At 44.6% G+C, this 23,306-nt stretch overlaps 1 protein-coding gene across 3 annotated transcripts in view; it reads left to right on the plus strand.

Annotated features, from left to right (window-relative positions):
• The window catches only part of METTL6 (methyltransferase 6, methylcytidine), a 21,674-nt gene extending 2,459 nt beyond the window's left edge, over positions 1–19,215 (plus strand). For 2 of the 3 annotated variants that reach the window (XM_044292978.1, XM_044292977.1), the window contains exons 2-6: positions 181–485; positions 14,494–14,628; positions 16,550–16,720; positions 17,733–17,874; positions 19,015–19,215. In XM_044292978.1, coding sequence (XP_044148913.1) covers positions 192–485; positions 14,494–14,628; positions 16,550–16,720; positions 17,733–17,874; positions 19,015–19,154 — 882 coding nt within the window. In that variant the 5' untranslated portion in view covers positions 181–191 and the 3' untranslated portion in view covers positions 19,155–19,215. The remainder of the gene's footprint in view (positions 1–180; positions 486–14,493; positions 14,629–16,549; positions 16,721–17,732; positions 17,875–19,014) is intronic. The other variant, XM_044292979.1, reaches the window with a different exon arrangement.
• The last annotated feature ends 4,091 nt before the right edge of the window (positions 19,216–23,306 follow it).

The following is a 23,306-nucleotide window of genomic DNA, read 5'->3' on the forward strand; positions in this document are numbered from 1 at the left end:
GATGAAATCTGTTACAAACCTGCAGCGTTTCTTCAATAATTTCAGCAATAAAATCCAAAATGTTTGGTGCAGATTTTGCTGCTGTGAAATACCGGCAGATATGATGCAGATTTTTCACCGGAAAATCTCCAGAACTTTGCTGATTGTGACTCCTTGTTTCCCTTATTAACTTTCCATCAGAGCGGAGTAACATGGCCTCCTGTACTTTGGAGGAGGACACATCAACAATGGATGCTGACTCTTCTTGCAGAAGATTTTCCTCTTCAGAGGTACCGTTCCAGAGAAAGGTTATGAATGTAGAGCTTCCAAATGTGGCTCAGAGCGTCCAGGGTGATGTGACACTGGTGTCTGAATTCAAGCAACTCAAGCTAGAAAAAGAAGCACAGAAGAACTGGGATCTTTTCTACAAGAGAAATAGCACCAATTTTTTCAAGGACAGGCACTGGACCACTAGGGAATTTGAGGAACTTAAAGCATGCAGAGAGGTGAGGTGTAGTCTCTGTATAATTTAGTGTTGTTCTTTTCTTCATTGCATTGAATCTGTTAGCCCTTGATTATGATACTGTGGTTAATAGCGACCGCTGCATCTTAGTAGTTAACCAAGGGAGGGGGCTACTTCTGGCTGAGGTACCAATGCATTTCTATGGCAGCCGGAGACATAATAAAGGCTTCCAGGCCTGCCAATAGTATCTAATTATTAGGTTGTGTCAAAGATGTGGCCTTATAGGTTGCCTCTATAGCACTTACGAATATGTATTCCAAATCATTATACATGCAAAAAAAAAGTCTATAAAGTTATAAAACCTTTTTATTTCTTAAAGGGAGTCTGTCACCACATTTTAGCATGTTAGACCGATCAAATAGGGTTATGTGATCCTCCCAGAACATAAAAACGGTACCTTTGTTGTAGAAAACTGACTTTTCTTTTTGCCGAAAATGAACTTATAAGATTATGTTCTGAGCCCTCTCAAGTGCCCAGGGCGGTCTCTCAATCCTCGGAGCCCCAGGCAGCACCTCCTAAACGGCTCATAACCCCGCCCTCCGTGCGCCTCTGCCCGCCCGTTTACTCCCCTCCCCTGTCCTTTTCCACTGCTGCTGTGCGGTCCAAATCGTAGCGGGCGCATGCGCAGTAGGTATTGCGATGCCCTGCCAGGAGCGGGCATCGCATTGCGCATGCGCCCGCTACGATTTGGACCGCACAGCCACAGTGGAAAAGGACAGGGGAGGGGAGTAAACGGGCGGGCAGAGGCGCACGGAGGGCGGGGTTATGAGCCGTTTAGGAGGTTCTGCCTGGGGCTCCGAGGATTGAGAGACCGCCCTGGGCACTTGAGAGGGCTCAGAACATAATCTTATAAGTTCATTTTCGGCAAAAAGAAAAGTCCGTTTTCTACAACAAAGGTACCGTTTTTATGTTCTGGGTGGATCACATAACCCTATTTGATCGGTCTAACATGCTAAAATGTGGTGACAGACTCCCTTTAAAAAAGGCTTTTTTTCCCCGTACGTCTCCCCAACGGCACGCAGCAGCAGAGTACCCCGTCTCCCAGGGACAGGAAACAATGTGGAGAACAAAGATTTAAAAGCCTCCTCCTCTCGAAGTGGAGAACAAGCGGGGTTCTCTCCTTGCTTAAACACAGCGCTCAGCCTTGGGTAAGTTGTCCCTAAATAGTCAGGAGGGCTGTAGCAGAGCAGCGGAATCCGGGCTGAGATACTGCTCCCGCTGCTAGCTTTGGCATAAGTCCTGCGCTACGGGCAGCCCCGGGCAAGAATGGATCATATCGGAGCCAAAAGGGGACGGAAGACATGCCGGCAGCACGATTCTCCGTCAGGGCCGGAGTCTCACGAGGACAAGTAACTCATTGAAACCGCTGGCATGAAGATCCGGACAGCGTGCAGTGCCAGTCGCCACTTCTGACACCCCTCAGCCTGGTAAGCCTCCTCTCGGGAGAAACACGTTCCTTGTATATGCACATGGATGTTGCCTTTTTAGAGATCGGATGCCGGCTATTTGATTCCGGCACCCGCCTCCTGTATTTGTATTAACAGGTCAGTTATCTTCATTGGTGGTGCAGTGACCACAGCCCCTCCCCTCCTCCTCCTCCTCTCATCCCTCTTCTTATTGCCGGCGGCAGCAGCACAGGGGGGAGGGAGAGACTCCTTCTCCACTGCACTGCTGAGAAGAACATCGGCGGTGGGGCAGAGAACGATCATCTCCTGTGCCCCGCCTCTGTATTCAACGGCAGAGCTGTGGCGGCGGGTCTAGTCGCAAATGGCGACCATTTTGGTCGCCATCTGGAGCCCTGCCACTATGTTCCATAGAAGAAACAGAATCTCTCCTGAAAGCGAATAGGGCTACCATGAACCTCGAAGAGTCAAAAGAAGCCCAAACAATTTAAGATCAAATGTTTAAAGGGGTAGGGGATAGGACAAAGAGAGTATTCCCAGTCCATAATAACATTAAAAAACTAATCTCAGAAGAATGGAAAGACCCTGAAAAAAGATCAGGAACCTCTAAGGTATTCAAAAGAAAATATCCCTTTTAATGAAGGTGTCCATTGGGACAAAACCCCCAGAGTAGATGCCCTTATAGCCAGGATATCCAAAAAGGCATCCCTGCCGTTTGAGGATGTAGGATTATTAAGAGATACAATGGACAAAAAATGTGAATCTGTTTTTAAAAGATCTTGGGAGACAAATACGGCTATGTTGAGACCCAGTATTGCAGCCACATACACAGTTAGGACTCTACCCTTATGGTTGTCCCAGTTGGAAAAACATTTGATTTCATGCACCCCTAGACGAAGATATATCTTCCCTGCCGGTATTGAAACAAGCTGCGAAATTTTTTGCTGACTCTTCCGCTGACGTGGTCAAATTGTCTGCTAGATCTGTAGCTCTTTCCAATACTGCCAGAAGTTCTGTTTGGTTAAGATCCTGGTCAGGGAACACCACTTCTAAAAACAGTCTTTGTGGTATCCCTTGTGTAGGAGACAGACTATTTGGGTCCGTATTGGATGACATTTTGGAAAAGGCATCCGATAGGAAAAAGGGGTTCCCTTCTGAAACCAAGTTCTTTCAACAGCGACGTTCCTTTCAAACTCAAAAAAGGGACAGGCCGGATCAGAAGAAAAAAGACAACTTGGGATCCTGGCATCCCTCTAGAGGTAGGGGGTTCCTCTTTAACCAGGATAAATCCTCAAAACAGTCAAATTTATGATGCCAGAAATCCAATGGGGGAGGGGGGGATTAAAAAGGTTCATCTCAGCCTGGTAAAAAATCTGTGTCTCCTTGGATATAATTCGTCAAGGATACTGGCTGGAGTTCTCTCCCCCACCCCACCAGAAAAATTTATAGTAAACAGAAAACTAAAAAAGGAGGATCATCATTTACTAGAGTCTCATAATCTACTTTATTAGAGAAGGAAGCAGTTATCCCAGTGCCAGAAGATCAGACAGGGAAAGGACTCTACTCCACGATATTCCTGGTAAAAAAAACAAAAAACGAACGGCTCCTTCCGAGCTATTATCAATCTAAAACATCTCAACAAATTCATCCAGTACAAAAAATTTAAGATGGAGACAGTAAAGTCTACCATCAACTTGTTGACCCAGGATTACTACATGGTAACTCTTGACTTGGCAGATGCATACTATTGTGCCAATTTACCCAAATCACCAGAAGTATCTCCGGTTCACAATCTTCCTGAGAAACCAACTTTGTCCATCTGCAGTTCCAGGTCCTACCCTTCGGCCTCGCATCAGCCCCGAGGATCTTTACCAAGTTAGTGGCAGAAATCTCAAGCGTCTTTTATCAAAAATAAATAATATTTATTCCATACCTAGACAATTTTCTCATCTCGGCATCATCACAGATTCTGCTGCAAAGTAATTTACAGATAGTACTGAGCACTCTCCAGTCACTGGGCTGGAAACTGAATCTGGACAAATCAGTTTTTTGGGGAATTCAGATGTTCTCTCTTTCTCTTTCTTTCTGAGCATACTCGAGGATCTTAGAGATGCAAGAGAGAGAGAGAGGGATGGGAGGGAGAGGGAGGGAGAGGGAGATGGAGAGGGCGAGGGAGAGGAGAGGTGAGAGGAGGGAGAGGGAGAGGGGGAGGGAGAGGAGGGCGAGAGGGAGAGGGAGAGGCGAGAGAGAGGGGATAAGGGGGAGAGGGAGAGAGAGGGGAGCGGCGAGTAGGGGGTGGAGAGGAGAGGGGGGAGGAGGGGAGGAGCAGGAGAGTGGGAGAGAGAGATGGGGGAGCGAGCGAGATGTTGAGAATAGAGAGCTTGGGGATAGCGATATCGGGGGAGAGCTACTGTTTCTAGCTCTTCCTTTCGAGCTCTTATCGTTTTCTCTCTTTTCGAGCGAGATGTGTCTCTCTAGCTCTTTTATCTCTCTCTCTTTTTCTCTCTCTCTCTTTTTCTCTCTATCTCTCGTTTTATCTCTCTCTCTTTTTTCTCTCTCTCTCTTTTTCTCTCTCTCTCTCTTTTTCTTTGTCTCTCTCTTTCTCTCTCTTCTCTTTTTCTCTCTCTCTCTCTTTTTCTCTCTCTCTCTCTTTTTCTCTCTCTCTCTCTTTTTTCTCTCTCTTTCTCTCTCTCTCTCTTTTTCTCTCTCTCTCTCTTTTTCTCTCTCTTTCTCTCTCTCTTTCTCAAAGGAATAATGCAAGTCACCCGTACATACTAAATGGTAAAACACTGGAGTCAGTACAGAGATCTCTCCCATCATCTATTTATCCCCAGTACTGTGACAAGAGGACATCCTCTGCGTCTGGAGGAAAGAAGGTTTGTACACAAATATAGAGGATTATTTACGGTAAGAGCAGTGAGACTATGGAACACTCTGCCTGAGGAGGTGGTGATGGTGAGTTCACTAAAAGAGTTCAAGAGGAGGCTGGATTTATTTCTGGAGTGTAATAATGGTACAGGCTATAGCTACTAGAGATGGGTCATTGATCCAGGGAGTTATTCTGATTGCCTGATTGAAATCGGGAAGGAAATTTTTTTCCCCTTAAGTGGAGAAAATTGACTTCTTCCTCCACAGGTTTTTTTTTTTTTTTTTTGCCTTCCTCTGGATCAACTTGCAGGATAACAGGCCGAACTGGATGGACATTGTTCGGCCTTATATACTATGTTACTAACAAAAGGTCTCAGCATTTCGTCTTCTCAGGAAAGTATTCTTTTGGAGTATCATAAAGATTCTAGGTCTAATGACTTCAACAATACCGGCAGTCAAATGGGCTCAGTTACATAGAAGAGTTCTTCAGAACTTCCTTCTAAAATATTGGAACCGAAGTGCGCTTTCACTGGACAGGACAGTGACTCTTCCCTCCCGGGTAAAGAACTCTCTAGGCTGGTGGTTGAACCTGCAGAATCTGAACCAGGGAGTACTATGGCGGACACCAAATTAAGTCATCACAACGGACGCAAGCGGGTCCGGTTGGGGAGCCTACTGCGGGAATCGGCTGATACAAGGAGTCTGGGATCCAGATCTCCTCTCTATGGCCTCAAATTCAAAGGAAATGCTAGCAGTATTTCTGGCACTAAAAGCCTTTTTCCCAACCATCCACTCACAAAATGTCAAAGTTCTGTCAGACAACAGGACCACGGTGGTGTACCTAAACAAACAAGCTAGAGGGCACAAAAAGCAAAATTCTCTGGCGGATTGCGTCCCAAATCTTCTCTTGGGCCGAGACTCGCATAGAATAAATCTCCTCAGTCCATCCAAGAGGAGAAGAAAATACTCTAGTGGACTTTTGAGCAGAAGGAAGTGGAGTCTCAACAGGTCAATATTTCTAAAAATTTTCAGGAGATGGGCTCATCCAAGTCTAGATCTCTTTGCTTCCCAGAAAAACCAGCAGACAGATCAATTTTATTCCCTCTCGTTCAAGGAAAGTCCAACAAGAATGGATGCATTTTCGGGGCCCATGGCCTGCAGGGCTTCTATATGCTTTCCCTCCTATCGAACTGATCCCAAGGCTCTCATGTAATCCTAATAGCCCCATATTGGCCAAGGAGAACGTGGTGTCCCCTGCTTCTAAGCCTCCCCAGAGGGGAATACTGGATCCTTTCTCAGATCCTGGACCTTCTCCAGCAAGGTCCAGCTCGGCCCCCAACAACCAAACATTTTTAATATCTTTATTTTTTTCCCCCCAAATATAAACAATATAAAACAGAATCTGGTCACAAGAGATGAACACATATGACAAGTACATTTAAAACAATGTATCACTTCCATACCAGAGAGCATACATATATAGAAACACATCTATAGTCAAGATAGCTCAACTTTAGTATCAATTCTCTGGCATACATATCAAAACCCAGGAGCCCATCCCCCCACCCTCATCATCCCCCCACCCATCCCACCTGGCTTGGTGCGGCCGCCACGAGGGGCGACGGGGTCCCCCTACTCCTTTCTGGGGTATTTCTCCAAGCGTTTTGTCGACTCCACTTAGTGTGGACTGTGCTGGTAGTGTTTGTTATTTAAGGATGCATAGTAGTTTATTAGGTTATAATTAGGCCGTAGCCACGGCCGGTAGGTGGTCATCAGTTCCAATCAGGATATTTCCTCTCGCTATTTCCCCTCTCTATACGCCCATTCGTATGGCATAGCTCACCCCGCGTCGTTTCATGCCCTCAAAGTGTGTTATTCTCGTCATTAAACTTTGCCATTCATTTATTGTTGGTGATCTATCTTTCACCCACTGTCTCAGGATTATCACCTTAGCCAATAGAAATCCCTTCAGCCAGTACGCCTGTTCATTTTTGGTGGTTCTATTTTTATACTCGGGGGGGGGGGGGGGGGGGAAGAGTCCAAGCACAGCTACTTGAATAGTAAAGGGGGGGCTATTCCTACTATTTACCGCCATTGTCTGAAATATGCTGCCCCAAAAAGTCCTAATGGCAGGGCAATCCCACAACATGTGTACAAACCCTGCGGCTACGAGAGAGCATTTCAGACAACTAAATTCCTGACCATTATTACTATACATTTTGGATAAGAGGCTCGGGGTAACATATAGGCAATGTATTATTTTAAATTGTATCAATCGGTGTTGTCGTGAAAGGGAAGCCTTCTTGATGTTTTGATATATTTCCCGCCATTGTGTAGGATTACATTCCCCAATATCCGTCTTCCATTTATCTACACTTTTAAATTTAGTGATAGTGCTTAATTCCTCAATAAATCTCCTATATATTAGTGAAATCTTAACTTTGTTCCCTACTATGTTATAGCAAAATAATAAAAACCCGAGTGACTCTTGTCAAAAGTGTTTTTTTTAAGCGTGCATGCTAATGCGTGTTGTAATTGGCAGTATCTATAGTGCTCTAATGCAGTTATTGGTGTCTGTTGAATCAGTTCTCTTATTGATTTAATTTTCCCTTTCGTGTATATATGTGAAACTAATATGATACCTCTACGAGTCCAATATTCATTTTCGTTAAGTGTCAGGAATTCTGTTAGCGCGGGGTTATCCCATAACGGGGAAAAGTCCAGGATTTGAGGAGCCTGAATCAGTACCTTAATTTTATTCCAGGACTTCTGTAGCGCAGCCCCGATGGGGCAGGAGTAATCTGCGCACTGAAGCAGCCCGGATTCCAATATACTAAAAATATTATTTACCTGCTGTTGGCGTTGACCTAGGATATGGGATAGTAATGCTCCGTCCCCAGTGTTAACGCACCATTGTAGTTGTGCACACAGATAATAGATTTGGAAATGGGGCAGGCCTAGGCCTCCATTACTTGCCGCCATTCGCAAATATTGTAATTTAATGCGGACCCTTTTTCTGCCCCATATCAGGTCATTTATCAAACGGTCAATCAAATTGAAAACACTATCCTCAATCCAAGCTGGACAAGAACTAACCGTGTACAGTATCCAAGGCAGCAGAACCATTTTAATCAGCGCAATCCTGTTAATCTGCGAGAGCGGAAGTTTCTGCCAAACCCTTATTTTTTCTTTTATCTTCCCGACTAAAGGGGCAATGTTTAGCTTATTATAGTCCCTAATGGTATTGCTAATTTTTATCCCAAGATAGTCTAAGTGATCTGTGGGGGCAATGGTTCTGATCCTGAGGTCATTCAGGGGAGGCATTCGGTTCAGGGGGAAGAGTACAGACTTTGCCCAGTTTATCTCATATCCGGCAATTCTGCCGAATTCCTCTGTTATCCGCATAACATCAGGGACGCTTCTCCATCCATCGTTCAGGTAGAGTAAGACGTCATCTGCGTATAGACAGATCTTATCATCCGTCCCTCTCCCCCCAAAACCCACTATACCGGGTTCAGCCCGTATCCTGCAGGCGAGGGGTTCCATAAAAATTGAAAAGAGGAGTGGAGAGAGGGGACATCCCTGGCGTGTCCCCCGCTTTAGGGAAACGGCAGGGGTGAGCACCCCGTTAACCTTAATTCTGGCTGTTGCTTCACTATATAGCAATTTGACCCATCCGATGAATTCCTGGCCCAGATTCATCCTATGCATAACACGCCAGAGGAAGGACCACTCCACCCGATCGAACGCCTTAGCGGCGTCCAATGACAGGATGGAGCGGTCCTCCCCCCCTCCAATCTGAATATTAAGTATGGTCCGGCGTATGTTGGTCTGTATCTGTCGCCCGGGGATAAACCCTGTCTGGTCTACATGTACCAGGCGGGTTATTACTTTTTTTAACCTGTTGGAGAGAACTTTTGCAATTATTTTATAATCCGCATTAAGCAGCGATATAGGGCGATAATCCTCAACTTTATTGCCCATTTTCCCTTTCTTAAGGATCAGTGTGACTGTTGCTTCAGTCAAAGACGGGGGCAGCTTTCCACATTTGCTAGACTCATTTAGGACCTGCAACAGTCCGGGCAGGAGCACCTCCGCATGGCACTTGTATATGCCAAATGGGAGCCCATCCGATCCGGGCACCGAGGAACCCCGGGTCTCATGCAAGGCCGCCTGTAGCTCCTCTAAAGAAATGGGGGCGCTCAAGGGGGCTGAATCCGAGTCCGACAGCACCGGGATCCTAACCTGTTCTAGATAGTCGTCTATTTTGGTCACTGTATCTACCGCACCGGATCGATATAAATTATCAAAGTACTTAAAAAACTCTCCCTCCATCTCCACTCCTCCTTCCAATCTACGCCCATCACCCGTCAGTATTTGTCTAATTCTTTGGGGGGGGTTTTGATTCGCTATAATAGAAACCAATAGCTTACTCGGGGTGCCTCCCTCACAGAAATCTTTATAGCCCCTAAAAAATAGTTGATTCTGCGCTTTTTTCCTCATAAAGGTAGTATAGTAATCTTTAGTGGATTTTAACTTGGTGCGCATATTCACATCATTCCGTACTCGGATACAACCCTCCAGATATGCAATGTTTGCCTCCAACTTTTTTTGCTCTGCAAAAAATTCATTTTTTTTCTTTTTTATTCTGGAGAAATAGAGCCCGCGCATAAATGCCTTCATGGCATCCCAAACAAAGTGGACATGTGCTGTGCCATTATTCTCTTGCCAAAATTGCAAAAGTTCTTTGTCTATCCCTGCAGAGTCATTTAGTATAGTTAGCCAATGTTCATTCAATCTGAACGATCTGCTAATCCCAGCTTGTTGTCCGATCTTCATCACCAGTAAAATCGGTGAGTGGTCGGATATGCCATGGATCTCATATGTCATTTTTAAGATGGAGTCAAGCATCTGCTCATTAGCCAAGGCCATATCAATCCTGGACATAGCACTATACGCTTTACTAAAGCAAGAGAACACCTGTTTGTTGCCATAGAGCCATCGCCAAACATCTGTTAATCCTATCTCCTCACAGAACCCTCGAAGTAGGGCGTGTTTTCCCTGCGCACCTTTCCGGGCAACTGAAATTCTATCCAGCGCCGGATCAAGCACGCAGTTAAAATCACCACATATTAATATCGGCGATCGCTCTATATTATGCATAAAAAGCGCCAGCTGCTTTAGGACTGTCATTGTAAACGGTGGCGGGATATACAGGAAAGCAAGGACGCACTTTCTGCCATTCCATTGAGCATAGAGGAAAATATATCTCCCATCTCTATCAATCAACTGGTCCAGCAGGATAAAGTCAATGCTTTGATGTACATACACACTGATCCCTCGGGAGTATGTTGAGAAGCCGGAGTGGAACTGATGCCCCGCCCATCTCTTTATTAGGTATTCAGGGATATTAGGTGTAGCGTGCGTTTCTAATAGGGCAACTATTGCAGGGAGGTGTCGAATAATCAGATCAAAAACCACTACCCGTTTCGTTCTATCAGCCAGTCCACGCACATTCCATATCATGACTCTATTATTGGTCATATTATGAGTTATAGAGGAGGCGTCCGTCGCCCCCCAAAGGCAACCGCAACCAGGCCAGGGTCCACCCTCATCCCCCTTACTGGTTCACTGATGCAAAGTATCGTTGTAAACCTCTTACATTTCGCCCATCCGTCCATGGGCCGCCCCCTCTGTTCCCCCACCCCCTTCATTGGGTAGATCTCCTGCCACATCAACCAAAACCCGACGTCTAAACCCTAACAGTATCTAACCATTCTAAGGTTTCTCTAGGTGAATGGAAAAACATTACGGTATCTCTGTACACCACTCTTAGCTTGGCAGGGTATAACATAGAATATTTGATATTTCCATCCCGTAATCTTTTCTTAATATCAAAATACTCCCTACGCTTACTTTGGGTATCCTTAGAAAAGTCGGGGTATATCTGTATCAGATGTCCGTCAAGGGTAGTCTCAGCTAGATCCCTCTTGCGTCGAAGCACCCAGTCTCTATCACTGGAGGATAGTATCCTAATTAAGAGGGCTCGAGGGGGGCCACCCGGCGGAGTCTTTTTTGTAGGAATTCTATGCGCTCTCTCCACACATAGTGTAGAAGTGTCTCCGTCGGATCCTAGCGTTTCAATCAGCCATTTTTGCATAAACGCCGCGGGGTTCCCCCCCTCTACCCCCTCTGGGAGGCCCACTATTCTGAGATTGTTACGGCGTGCTCTATCCTCCATATCGGTTAGTCTTGCATTAATCCGTTTGTTTTCTTTGTCCAATTCTTCTATTTTTTTTTGACATCTGTCGCTGTTCTATTTGAACCTTGGATAACCCAGTGTCTACAAGTGAGATGTCGGCCCTAATTTTATTCATGTCTTCTCTGATGAGAGTAAGCTCAGTCTGCAGTGTCTGTACGGTGGTGGAGACATCTAAAACAGATTGATTGGTGATCTGCACAACCGATAATATATCCGCTAATTTGTTCTCAATGATGTCAAATCTCATACATTGTTCAGTCTGTACTGGTGGGTCTGTCTGTATTTCCACCGGTTTGGGTATTTTTTTTCCCCCCCTCTGTTTAGGTGGAGGCGATTTCAGATATTTATCCATTCTCGCCTGTGGACTATTGCCATCGCCCGCCCTAGGGGATCCCATGCCCCCGGATCTCCTGTTGTATTTAGGAGGCATATTTCAAATCTTTCAAACGGGGATACACCGTATAAAGCAGGTAGGGGAGAGAAAAAAAAGATAAAAAGAGGTAGACTGTTCCAGAGGCAAATGCTCTCGCAGTGCCGCCCCCAGTCGCAAGTATCCTAACACTATTTCAGAATCTGGTTTTTGTAATTGTATCTAACCAGTAGCGAAGTGAAGTTTATGTGTATACCTGGCATTAATTTGTCCAAGCCCATCTAGGGGGGGGGGGTATGGCTATATAAACATATACATATATAATAGCGACAACGGTTATTTACATAGCATATGAATCAATAAGTATCAGAGGCTTGAGCAGCAACAACATGTGAGAACGAATGTCAACGGATTAATGGCACCTATTCAAATCAGTGGTGCGAGCGGAGTCAGTAATAGAAAATAGGGGTCGCAGTCACCATCACCGCTCACCACTTATACCCTGGTTAGACCTAGTAACAATTAGGGCCCCAGATTGACGTCAGCAAATAGTATCCTTCCCGTAGATTCCGGAGTAGTGGAAGGTAGCCCCTCATACGAATTGCCGTGGAGGTAATCCAATCAATCCAGTCAAACTCAGCGCGATAACATAGAAGTAACCTCTATTAACTTATTATAGAGAGGAATATCAGGCAATGGATCACCATAATCCCTTGTATATTCCCTGTAGTTTCACTCTTCTACGGCCACGTAATCGAAGTGCATTCACCATAGGGAAATATATAAATGCTACAGCCGTTAAGGGATTAAATTAACATCGAATAAGATCGTGGCAAACTGCCACATGAAGGCAGACCGCGCAATTGGATCGCACCCCTGTATCAAGATAGTGTCAAGATTCCAGCCCCCCGTCACCAACCATCAACTTCACAGGGGATTGTCGCGGGGTCATCTCGTATTGCCATTTCAACAATGTGTGCCGGAGTCCTGCTCCTAGCTGGCCAAATAGCCAGTGATCAACAAATAGACCGAGGTTGGATCAAGCAGGCAACAGCCATCCATACACACAGGGTTAGAGTATGAGACGCTGGTTAGTAGGGAGGGATGACGATGGGTAACTTGACACAGAAGCGATCTCACCAATCTTCAGCAGCCGGCCATCAGGTGTATCGGGTATGTCATGCCGTACGATATATGCCTCTCCGCCACCGCTATCTGTAGTCAGCGATCCCACTTTGCAACGGACAGCATCCGATGGTCTTTTTTTTTTTTTTTTTTTTTATATCTGCTACAAGCAGGCATCAGCAGGCATCAGCCGGGTGCTGTTCCAAGGCCACCTCAGTCCATATCGCTGCCGTCCGGTAACTTAACAGCACCGATAGTTCCCTGTCTCGGTCCGGTTTTCAATAGACCGCGCTGGAGACTGCAGGGCAGGTGAAAGGGCCAAGACGCCGAGACGCCGGGCCGAAGCGGGTGGGTAGGGGGGCGGTACCCATGCGGACGTGCGGTACGCCTACGCAGCTGCTCCGCTACGTCATACCGCTACGCCTGGAATTTGAATGGTCCATCCTGAAAGCAAAAGCGTTATTGGATGCCGTCATAAACACTCTTTTATCCAGCAGAAAACCAGTCACGTCTAAGATCTATCTTGGAACATGGAAGGCTTTCCTCCAGTTTGCCAGAGACTCTTGGAATCCAACCTTACCACCTGACATTAAGGTAATTTTAGACTTCTTACAAAAAGGTCTTGATAAAGGGTTACAAGTGAGCCCCCTTAAGGTCCAGATAGCAGCACTCAGTGCCTTTTATGGAAGTCGGGTTGGCTGAGTTTCTAGATTACTTCCTATTTTCAGGTCTAAGATTCCTCCTTGGGATCTCAACTTGGTCATTTCTGTTCTTATGGATCCTCCCTTTGAACCACTTGATGAAATCTCTCAGACTGTTGTCCTTTTAAAACGGCCTTTCTAATAGCCATCACCTCGGCTAGAAGAATAGGAGAAATACATACAAGCGTTGTCCTGTAGACCTCCTTATCTTAATGTTCTGGATGATAGAATAGTACTAAAACATGAGCCCTCTTTTTACCGAAAGTTTTCTAAAAATTTCACTGTCAGCAGGAAATATCTTTGCCCACCTTTTGCCCCCAGGCGAAATCGACTGCTGAGATGAAGTTTCACCACTTGGATGTTCGGAGGTATGTCCTGGCTTACCTGGAGGCCACTAATTATCTGAGAAACTCTGATCATCTTCTAGTCCAGTACACAGGACAGAATAAGGGTCAGGGTCCTCAAAAACTACAATCTCTCACTGGATAAAAATGACCATTGCTATGGTATATGAAGAAAAAGGACTGTCTCCACCCTCTCGTTTGAAAGCACATTCAACTATATCAATGTCTACTTCATGGGCAGAAAGTGCCTCAGCATCTTTATCCCAGATCTGCCTAGCAGCAACCTGGGCCAGCCCATCTACGTTATTTAATCACTATAGACTGGATTTTTTTGACCAACAGGGACTTGTCCTTCGGATGAAAAGTCTTGTCGGCAGCAGTCCCTCCCTAGTCTGGTTCCTTTGTTAATCCGCCAGCTTAGTGCCGTTGGGGAGGCCTACGGAAAAGATGATGATTGGATTTCCCGTATAGCCTCCACAACAGCACTGAGATTCCCCCCCCCCCCCCCCTTTAATTATCTTGACTGTATTGTTTGAATTAAAATTGTTTTATTTTCTCCCAAATTAAAATTCTTTTAGCATCATCCTGAGTTCTTACCAATTACCGGTAAGAGTAATTATTATCTTTTAAATGGTTAACCATAAAAATATACATATTTTGGTAACGGCACAATCAAACTCATAACTTACTTACATTGTGTAAGGAGTAGCAGATTTGCTGTTTGCCCCCCCCCCCCCCCCCCCTTGGTAAGTAGTTAAAGTTCAGCTCTGAACCCGGACATACCCATATTTTCACCCAGGCAGCCCCACTTCATGCTCCAATACTCTCCTTTGCCCTATTTTAAAAGTGTGAAAATTGTCCCAGCAGTGAAAGGGGTAAGATGTGATTACTAACTATATCCCATTTTCTACTTTTCAGTTTGAAAACCAAAGGCTGGTTATGCTAGAAGCTGGCTGTGGTGTAGGCAACTGTTTATTCCCACTGTTAGAAGAAGACCCTCATCTCTTTGTGTACGCTTGTGACTTTTCTCCAAGAGCCATACAGTTTGTAAAGGTTTGTATTACTTTGTACTTGGGTTGTTAAATTGGGCTGAATCACCAGTTCTTACTAGACAACTGGAGTCCTTTAGGGCTCGTGCACATGGCAAATGATGAAACGTGGCCTCTAGGAGAATACACCTGTCACATGGCATGAGTAGGAACGTGCTGTGATTTTTTTTTTTTTTTTTTTTTTTTTTTTTTTTTTTTTTCATCTTTCCCCTCATGCATTGCCTCTGAATCCGTGAGAAAAAACCTCTGTATAAAATTAGAGGCACATAAAAGTTCAGCATCTGTCTATAGTAGGCTGTTTAGATTCATCCAACATACTGTAAATCTGTAATACAGCCACCTAAATTAGCCTAAGGCCTTATTCACACTTCTGTGTCCATGATGGCATGGTCCATGTCTCATCTGTGACCCTGTCTGCCTGTGATCTATCTGTGTTTGATCAGAGGTTCCGTAAATTTCAGTCTGTCACCCGTTTTTCACGGACACAGCTAGGCTAAAAATTAGTATCCAGAGCATGTTCTAGCAACCATCCATGAAAACTACAGACCAAACACTAATGCAGTGATAGCGAACCTTTTACAGAACGAGTGCCCAAACTACAAGCCAAAACCCACTTATTTATCGCAAAGTGCCAACACTGCAATTTAACCAAAATATTATAGTCCTATATAGTATATCTTTCATGTACTTTATCATTTAGCTATAATAGCCTGCCTACATTCAGTGCGCTGCTTGTGCTGTTCATAGCGCTCCCTGCTCTGATGAATGGCAGGAGAAGTCTAAGGCATACGGTACACCATAGACTTTTTCCAGGGTGCCCGCAGAGAGGGCTCAGAGTGCCACCTCTGGCACCCATGCCATAGGTTCGCCACCACTGCACTAATGGCATCTGTGTTGTGTCCGTTCTTTTCACGGACTTATAGACTACAATGTGCAGGAGGGATCCTTAATCACAGACAAAATAGAGAGGGCTTCCAAAGTAAACCACTGATGTGTGAAGACACACAATAGCCTGCTCCATACACAGCTTGTGCCGGCAATATAATACAGCTGGCACCGGGCCGCAATGACTGGGATCGGCGATGAAGCCGAAACTGGTCAGTTAACCCCCTAAGATACCTCCTTCAATAGAGATCGTGTCATCTGTGGAGTTAGGCAGAAAGAGGCAACTCCCTCTGCCTTCCTATCGGAGCCCCCGCAGTGAAATGGTGGGGTTCTAATTGGTTATCATGATGCCAGGGGCCTGCTGAAGGTTCCCAGTTCCTAGTAATCTGCCTGCAAAGCTGTGCACGAGGCACAGTTTAGCAAGCAGAGCAGCGGAATCCCATTCACCATAATAGTTCTCTATTATGGTGTATAGGAAAAGGGATCCAAAAAATCCCAGGTTCTAGCCCCTAAGGGGACTAAAAAGCTATTCAAATTTTTTTTTGAATAACTGTGATCAAAAAGTTGTAAACACCCCAAAAATGGTACCAATAAAAACTAATAAAACTAAAATTGAGATTTTTTTTTTCCAAAGGTTTTTATTTTTTAAAACTATACAAATTTGGCATTGCCATAATCATATTGACCAACAGAATAAGAACATCATGTCATTTTTAGCACACAGTGAACACTGTAATATCAAAACCCAACAAACCTTGGTGGAATATATATATTTTTTTTTATTTATTTTTTTCTACCACCTGTTTTCCAATACAAGACATGGTAAATTAAGAATGCATCTAATGAACAGAAAATTTAAAAAGTTATGGCTATTGGCATGTGAGGAGGGAAAATAAAAATAGCAAAAACTAAAATAGGCCCAGTTCTAAGGGGTTAAATATATTGGCAAGATGCTCACACGTAGATGGGAAAACCCATCTAGGTGTGATCCTAGCCTATACATGTATATAATCCTGTGCATTTTGTATTTTCCTTCACAGCAAAATTCATGTTATAATCCAGATATTTGCAAAGCATTCCAGTGTGACCTGACCAAAGACAATCTGACAGACGGTATCCCCGCAGACAGCCTGGATGTCGCAACGTTAATCTTTGTCCTCTCTGCTATACATCCAGACAAAATGCACCTTGCCATAGAAAATATATACAAGGTAACAGGAAAGCCCCTTGTAGCTGTGCCGCTCAGTTGATGCCTATTTCATTTTGCCACACAATCCGGCCAGCCATAGTCATACTTGTGAGTCTTCTCCTCACCAGTTATATACCGGCCTAGCATCATTGCATATTCAGCAGTTACGACATAAAATCGCTATATTCACTTGGTATTTGCTTTTACTTGCTAGCATTTAGGAATTGGGAAGCATGTATCCATTCCTATGGATTGCAGTATATTTTAATCCCATCTCATCTGTATCTTTTTAATATCATCTACATTAACACAATCTGAACGTGGAAACCCATTCTTAAAGGGCATCTGTCAGCAGATTTGTGCCTCTAGGAGCAATGGGGGTGTTTCCATTACACCTAGAGGCTCTGCTCTCTCTGCTTCTGCCACGCCCTCTGCATTTTGATTGGCAGGGCCCAGTGTGATGATGTTCACACTGCCTGGCCCTGTCAATTGAAGTGGAGTCTCTAGGTGTAATGGTAACGCCCCTGTTGCTCCTGGAGGCTCATTTGCATATATTAAAACATCATTTTTCTCAGCAATGCGGTCACATATGAACATGGGACCAACACGGGTGTCTTCAGTTCCCAAGCGCACATGTAACGGGTCAGCCAGTTTCATAAGTACAAATCTGCTGACAGGTGTTCTTTTAAAGCAGTTGTGCCACTCGTAATAACACTTATCCCCAACCACAGGATAGCAGATAAGTGTTTGATCAGTGGGCTTCTGACCGCAGGGGGTTTGCAAGTACCAGCTAACTGCTGCATGAGAATGGAACGATGTTATGTCCACTGCCCAATTCGCTTCTCTCAGACTCGTCTGTCCCATAGAAATGAATGGAGCGGTGCACCACCATACCATTCTCACGGGGTAGTTTGGCGGCACTTGTGGACTCCCAGTGGTCAGACCCCTTGCAATCAAACACGTATTCCCTATGGATAGGGAATAGGTGTTGCTAATGGCACATGCCCATTTAATATGCTTGTTTTGTTTTCCAGGTGCTAAAGCCAGGCGGCTGTGTTTTATTTCGGGACTATGGGCTTAATGATCATGCTATGGTACGCTTCAAGACTGCAAACAAACTTGGAGAAAACTTTTATGTCAGGCAAGACGGAACGCGGTCTTATTTTTTCACTACAGGTAAATGTTGTCATGTTTTACTTGACACCATAGAAAGTCTAGTATAACAATTCTGAGCTCCAAGTCTAGCAGTATGTGCCTAGTGCAGAGCTCGGCCTATAAAAGGAATATTAAATAGCAAATCACATACTGTAGAATAAAACGCTTTACTTTTCTAACTGAAAGGGTTAATTTAAGGGACTAAATTTAGTATTCAGCCACGTTCTCCTCTAATTCCTCCATGTGCTCTTCTATTCCTTATGTCAGCATTTTCCTTGGAACATTGCTCAGGCACTAGTGTCTTGAAGGTCATGCTGTGAAAGCCGGGATGTAGTATATTTGGAAACCAAACTCATTCTTTAAAGGAAATCCCCATTCAAACCTTAAAAGGGTTATTCGCATGATTAATGTAAAAGAAAAATGAAACTCTGAGATCATATAATGCATGATATTCTAACAAAACGAGAACCAGCCCTGTACCTCACATGGACCTTATTCATTGCTCTAATTGCTCTGCTCGATTTATTTCAAGCTGGCAACTTAGGGGTGTAGACTTCTTAGGGGGTTGTGTCCTTTCTGCTGCAGCTCTATGTCTGTATTGGTCACAGCTTCTAACAGTAGGTATGGCTGGTGGCAGGTGAAGGATGACCTGAGCATGTATGTCCACCCCATGTTACCGAGGTGGACAGCAAAAATTAGAAAAAGAACAAACAGCAGGTGGCGCCATATAGATAGATTTAATTGAAAAACTCAGCGGTTATACTACATATATTAAGGGTGTTTAATATTGATGACCTGATAGGTGGGGGTCTGGCTTTTGGCACCCCCGCTGATCAGCTGTTTGAGGCGGCTGTGAGCACCGTGGCGTCCTTGCAGTTTACAAAGCACAGCCCTGTCCACTGTATAGCGGCTGTGCTTGGTATTGTAGCTCAGGCCCATTCACTTGAATGGGACTGATCTGCGCCTAGGCAATGGGACGTCACTGGGGTAGGAAGAAGCTCCAATGCTTACCGGAGTTTCCTTTTGCTATGTAAAAACTTGTCCCAAAAGCAGAAGCATCCTACAGGTAAGCAGACTATAGAATATGGAGCCTATTTGCTTACTGAGAAGAAGTTCTCTGTTACATCACTTTCTTTAGTCATCGTGTTTCCTGTATTTCAGAACACTTGCGAATTCTTTTCACAAAAGCCGGGTACAGGGAAGTCTCCAACGAGTACGTGCTGCGAGAGACCGTGAACAAGAAGGAAGGCCTCTGTGTGCCCCGAGTTTTCGTCCAGAGTAAATTTTATAAACCTCGGTGATGGCTGTTTTTGGAAATTTTTATTTTAAACTTTTTTTATTTTTTTTAAATAAAATCTTCCAATATTATCTGATTTTATATTTTGGCTGTGTCAATTTCTGCTAAGACTTTTTTCCCATTACAGTCAGACCATGGATGTGTGTACGTCACAAAATGTTCCCGACCTGTACAATGAATATACTGTGGGGATTTTCTCTGGTAGACAGGCTGGCGGACGTAGTACAGAGGCAACCACAAAGACTTTAACTTAAACAGTTTAGTGTTTTATTCACACATAGGGAAAAACAAAAAGTAACGGTTTGCAGTCTTGGTGTTTGTTCACACCATAAGTCCACAGAACAAAAGCCTTCACCTGGTCAGCAGTTTTTCCACCCGCAGTCCACAGCAGGCTTTAGGGCCTGTTTCCCAGCAGGCGTCTCACAACCCTTCAGCACGGCACAAGTTCTCAATTCCAAAACGCACACAGACTGACAGCGCTCCACTGTCCGATGGTGGATAATCCACACCCAGCTAAGACTTCTGGCTGGTTTTTATATAGGCCATAAAGACCCAGTCTGGAACCTGGGGAGCAGCCACCCACCCTGCTCTTTGGCTACTCCCAGTAAGAGCCAGCCTGGATCGGTTTTACATCCACACTAACAACAAACAGTTTCAACCAGCACTTGCTGACACTTAAAACTACCGGCTCTTACCTCGCCGAGGCCAGGAATCTCAGGGACACATACCTTCCATCAATGATGGCCCCTTGCGCCTTCCTACAATGCCCATAGAGTTCTGTTGCCAGATTTATGCCAAATGAGTTTCTTTTGGCATGCATTTTTTTTCCAATCATATTGAAAAGTATATTCAATTATGCTTTTCAATAAAACTGGATATTTCAGAAAAGGCATAGGAATTTGTTCATATGCTGAACAGTATTTTTAATAGAAATGTGCGCTTATAGGGTCACTATTTCTTTTTTTTTTTTTTTTTCTCCCCGATCTGAAGTCGCTTGTAGAAGTCACAGGAGAATCTGTGCTCCTCTTTTGCATGTGACTTAGTTTCGCTTGACTTAGCAACTCTGCCACCTAGCATTCTGTCTGCAACTTTTCTCACCTCTTGTCAGATAGGGCACAGAAATGCAATTATAGTGAGTGAACCCAGTGAACGTGATGCCAGTCATGTGATCCGGTAAAGTCGGAGTCATTACTGATCCCGCTGTTCTGTACCCGGAAATAGAGAAGAGCACAATAGTAATAACCCGATGCTTGGCTGGTTCAATTCTAAAAGCAAAGGCTATGCAGTTCATTGACGTAAAAACACAATTTACAATGACGGGTTAAACTTGCATTTTTGCTGATTGCAATTTTTGTGCAAGCTTCCCTACAAACGCCTGTAAATTAGTAAGTTATATGTGACTTTTGCTGTTTCAGCCGAGTTAAAAATGTCTGGAAAACCATATCCTCGGTGGTGTGCCATCCGACTTCAGTAGTCAGTTGTTGCTCCCCAGGGTTCCTCCTCTGTGGACAACAGGTCTCGCAGGCAGTCCGCTGCGCTAAAATGACATGGCAGTGGACGACTCTTATTCAAACAGCATTGACAGCAGGAAACGGCAGGGCACCCCAATGAACGCCATTGTGGGAACATCAACGGATATTATAGGAGTCTTCTAGATTCTTACAGTGACAGACACAGGGCCCCTGTGCAAGAATTGATAGTGATGTGAGTAATTGTAATTCTTTACCTCAATCCCTTAAAGGGACATTCCAGTTATGTGATAATGATGACCTATCCTCAGACTAGGTAATCATTATCACATTGGTGGTGGTCCCGCTCACGGCATCCCACCCGATCAGCTGGTTAAAGGGGCTGCTGCGCTAGTGCGAGGGTTACGTCCTACAATGTTTACCTGCACGCCTTCTACAGTGTAGCAGTGGTGCAGTGTAATTCCAGTTGTATTTACTGTACACTGCCGCTACAGTGTAGCAGTGGTGCAGTGCAATTCCAGTTGTATTTACTGTACACTGCCGCTACAGTGTAGCAGTGGTGCAGTGTAATTCCAGTTGTATTTACTGTACACTGCCGCTACAGTGTAGCAGTGGTGCAGTGTAATTCCAGTTGTATTTACTGTACACTGCCGCTGCAGTGGTGCAGTGCAATTCCAGTTGTATTTACTGTACACTGCCGCTACAGTGTAGCAGTGGTGCAGTGTAATTCCAGTTGTATTTACTGTACACTGCCGCTACAGTGTAGCAGTGGTGCAGTGTAATTCCAGTTGTATTTACTGTACACTGCCGCTACAGTGTAGCAGTGGTGCAGTGTAATTCCAGTTGTATTTACTGTACACTGCCGCTACAGTGTAGCAGTGGTGCAGTGTAATTCCAGTTGTATTTACTGTACACTGCCGCTACAGTGTAGGCTGTGTGATAAGAACCCAGCTCTCGAACTAGAGCTGCAGCCCCTTCAAACAAACTGATCAGCAGGTGTTCTGGGAGTCAGACCCCCACAAATCCGATCCGATATTGATAACCTATCCTGAGGATGGGTCATCAATATCACAAACTAGAATCTCCTTTATAATGCAATCCATACACACTAGGAAGCATGACACGGCAGTAGGCCCCAGTATTTACTGGGCCTCTGTACAGAGGCACAGGTTGCACATACGTCCACCCCTGAGATTCTAAGTTTATACACACAGGTCATATCAATAGATTTTTTTTAATCTGATATCAAGTTGAATGATGTACTGTGTGTATTCCTTGTTATGTCTTCCGGCCTCTTGTGACATTGACCACTAGATGGCGGCAGTGTGCTGTTCTTTTTTTTGTAGGCTGTACAGCTTTCGGTTCCATTCACCTCCACATGACTTTGCACCTTCATTGTAATGACAAAAAGGAACTGAAGACAAGAGGTTCATCAGGGGGTTTTAACTGAATTTTTGGATTTCAGGTAAATGAACGGTGTTAGATCCTTCTGAGGACCTGAGAAAAATGAACAAATTGGCCTTTGGTTCTTTTTGTTTTTCACGTTCCACTTTCTTGATAAAAATGATGCATATATTTGTGGCAGTTTTTGTTTTTTAGGTTAAAGGGAATCTGTCACATGCTCTTTAGCCCACAAATGAATCCCAGGACCTGATAGTGTTCTTGATGCTGTCCCCAGCAACTGCTCTAGGACATTAGTCTGAGAGGTCAGGTTAGCGGTGTGGACAGCTTGACTCGTGAGGCTAAAACTCCACCCCTTTGACTATATGAAGAGGACCATTGGAGACCGCATCAAGAGCACTGGGGGGGCCATTTGGGGAGAATGTGACAGGTTCTTTTTAACCTGTAAGTTTTAACCCTTCACTTCTACTTTGGATGAAATATTAAAGATGAACTCCTTAATCCCTTAAGGATATGACCTAATTTGAGCTCCCAATCACATTAAAACTAGAAGGGGTATTACCATCTGAGACATGTATGGCACAGCAAAAGTACATGGCATAAGTTTCTGATAGGGGCCTATTTCAAAACTCCCAGCTAACGGTAAAATGGGGGTCTCCTCCTTCCCTGTTTGCACTTCAGAAAGGAAGAGACCATACATGTGACTCTCTCCATTTTAATTTAGTGACATAACGGAGTGTTTCACCACTTTCATAAAACTGCAATGAAGATAGTCACGCCTAGGCCACCTCTGCATCTCATCTACTCCTTTCTGGAGTGCCAGACAGGGGTCATGAAGCCACCAGACTCGGATAAGCATGTCTGTCACCAGATGTTTGGGGGGTCGCACAGAATGGCATCATAGACTGCAGGTTGTGCACCCATGGTCTAATATTATGTTCACATCTACATTAAGATTTCAGGTTTTCTGTTCTGCCATAGTTGGAAAACGTAATTCTAGCTATGATGGATCCATCACATGGCCAACCCTGTTAAATTATCAAGGAGTCCATCATTTTACCAGGAACGGAAGCACTGCATGGTGTTTTCTTTTTATGACGAAGAGGACAGAATGGAACCTCCAGCACAAATATTAACAGAGCATAACACATATGCCGTACCACAGACCTGGAGTTTTGTATTGTATTTTATGTATTCCCCTGTATGTTCCAATAAGGAATGGTTGGGAAGGAACAGGGCTAACCACCCTGTTCCTCCCCTCTTGGTGGCAGTGGGCTGCTCCCACT

This window comes from Bufo gargarizans, chromosome 5 (assembly GCF_014858855.1).
Source record: "Bufo gargarizans isolate SCDJY-AF-19 chromosome 5, ASM1485885v1, whole genome shotgun sequence".
Lineage (NCBI taxonomy): Eukaryota > Metazoa > Chordata > Amphibia > Anura > Bufonidae > Bufo > Bufo gargarizans.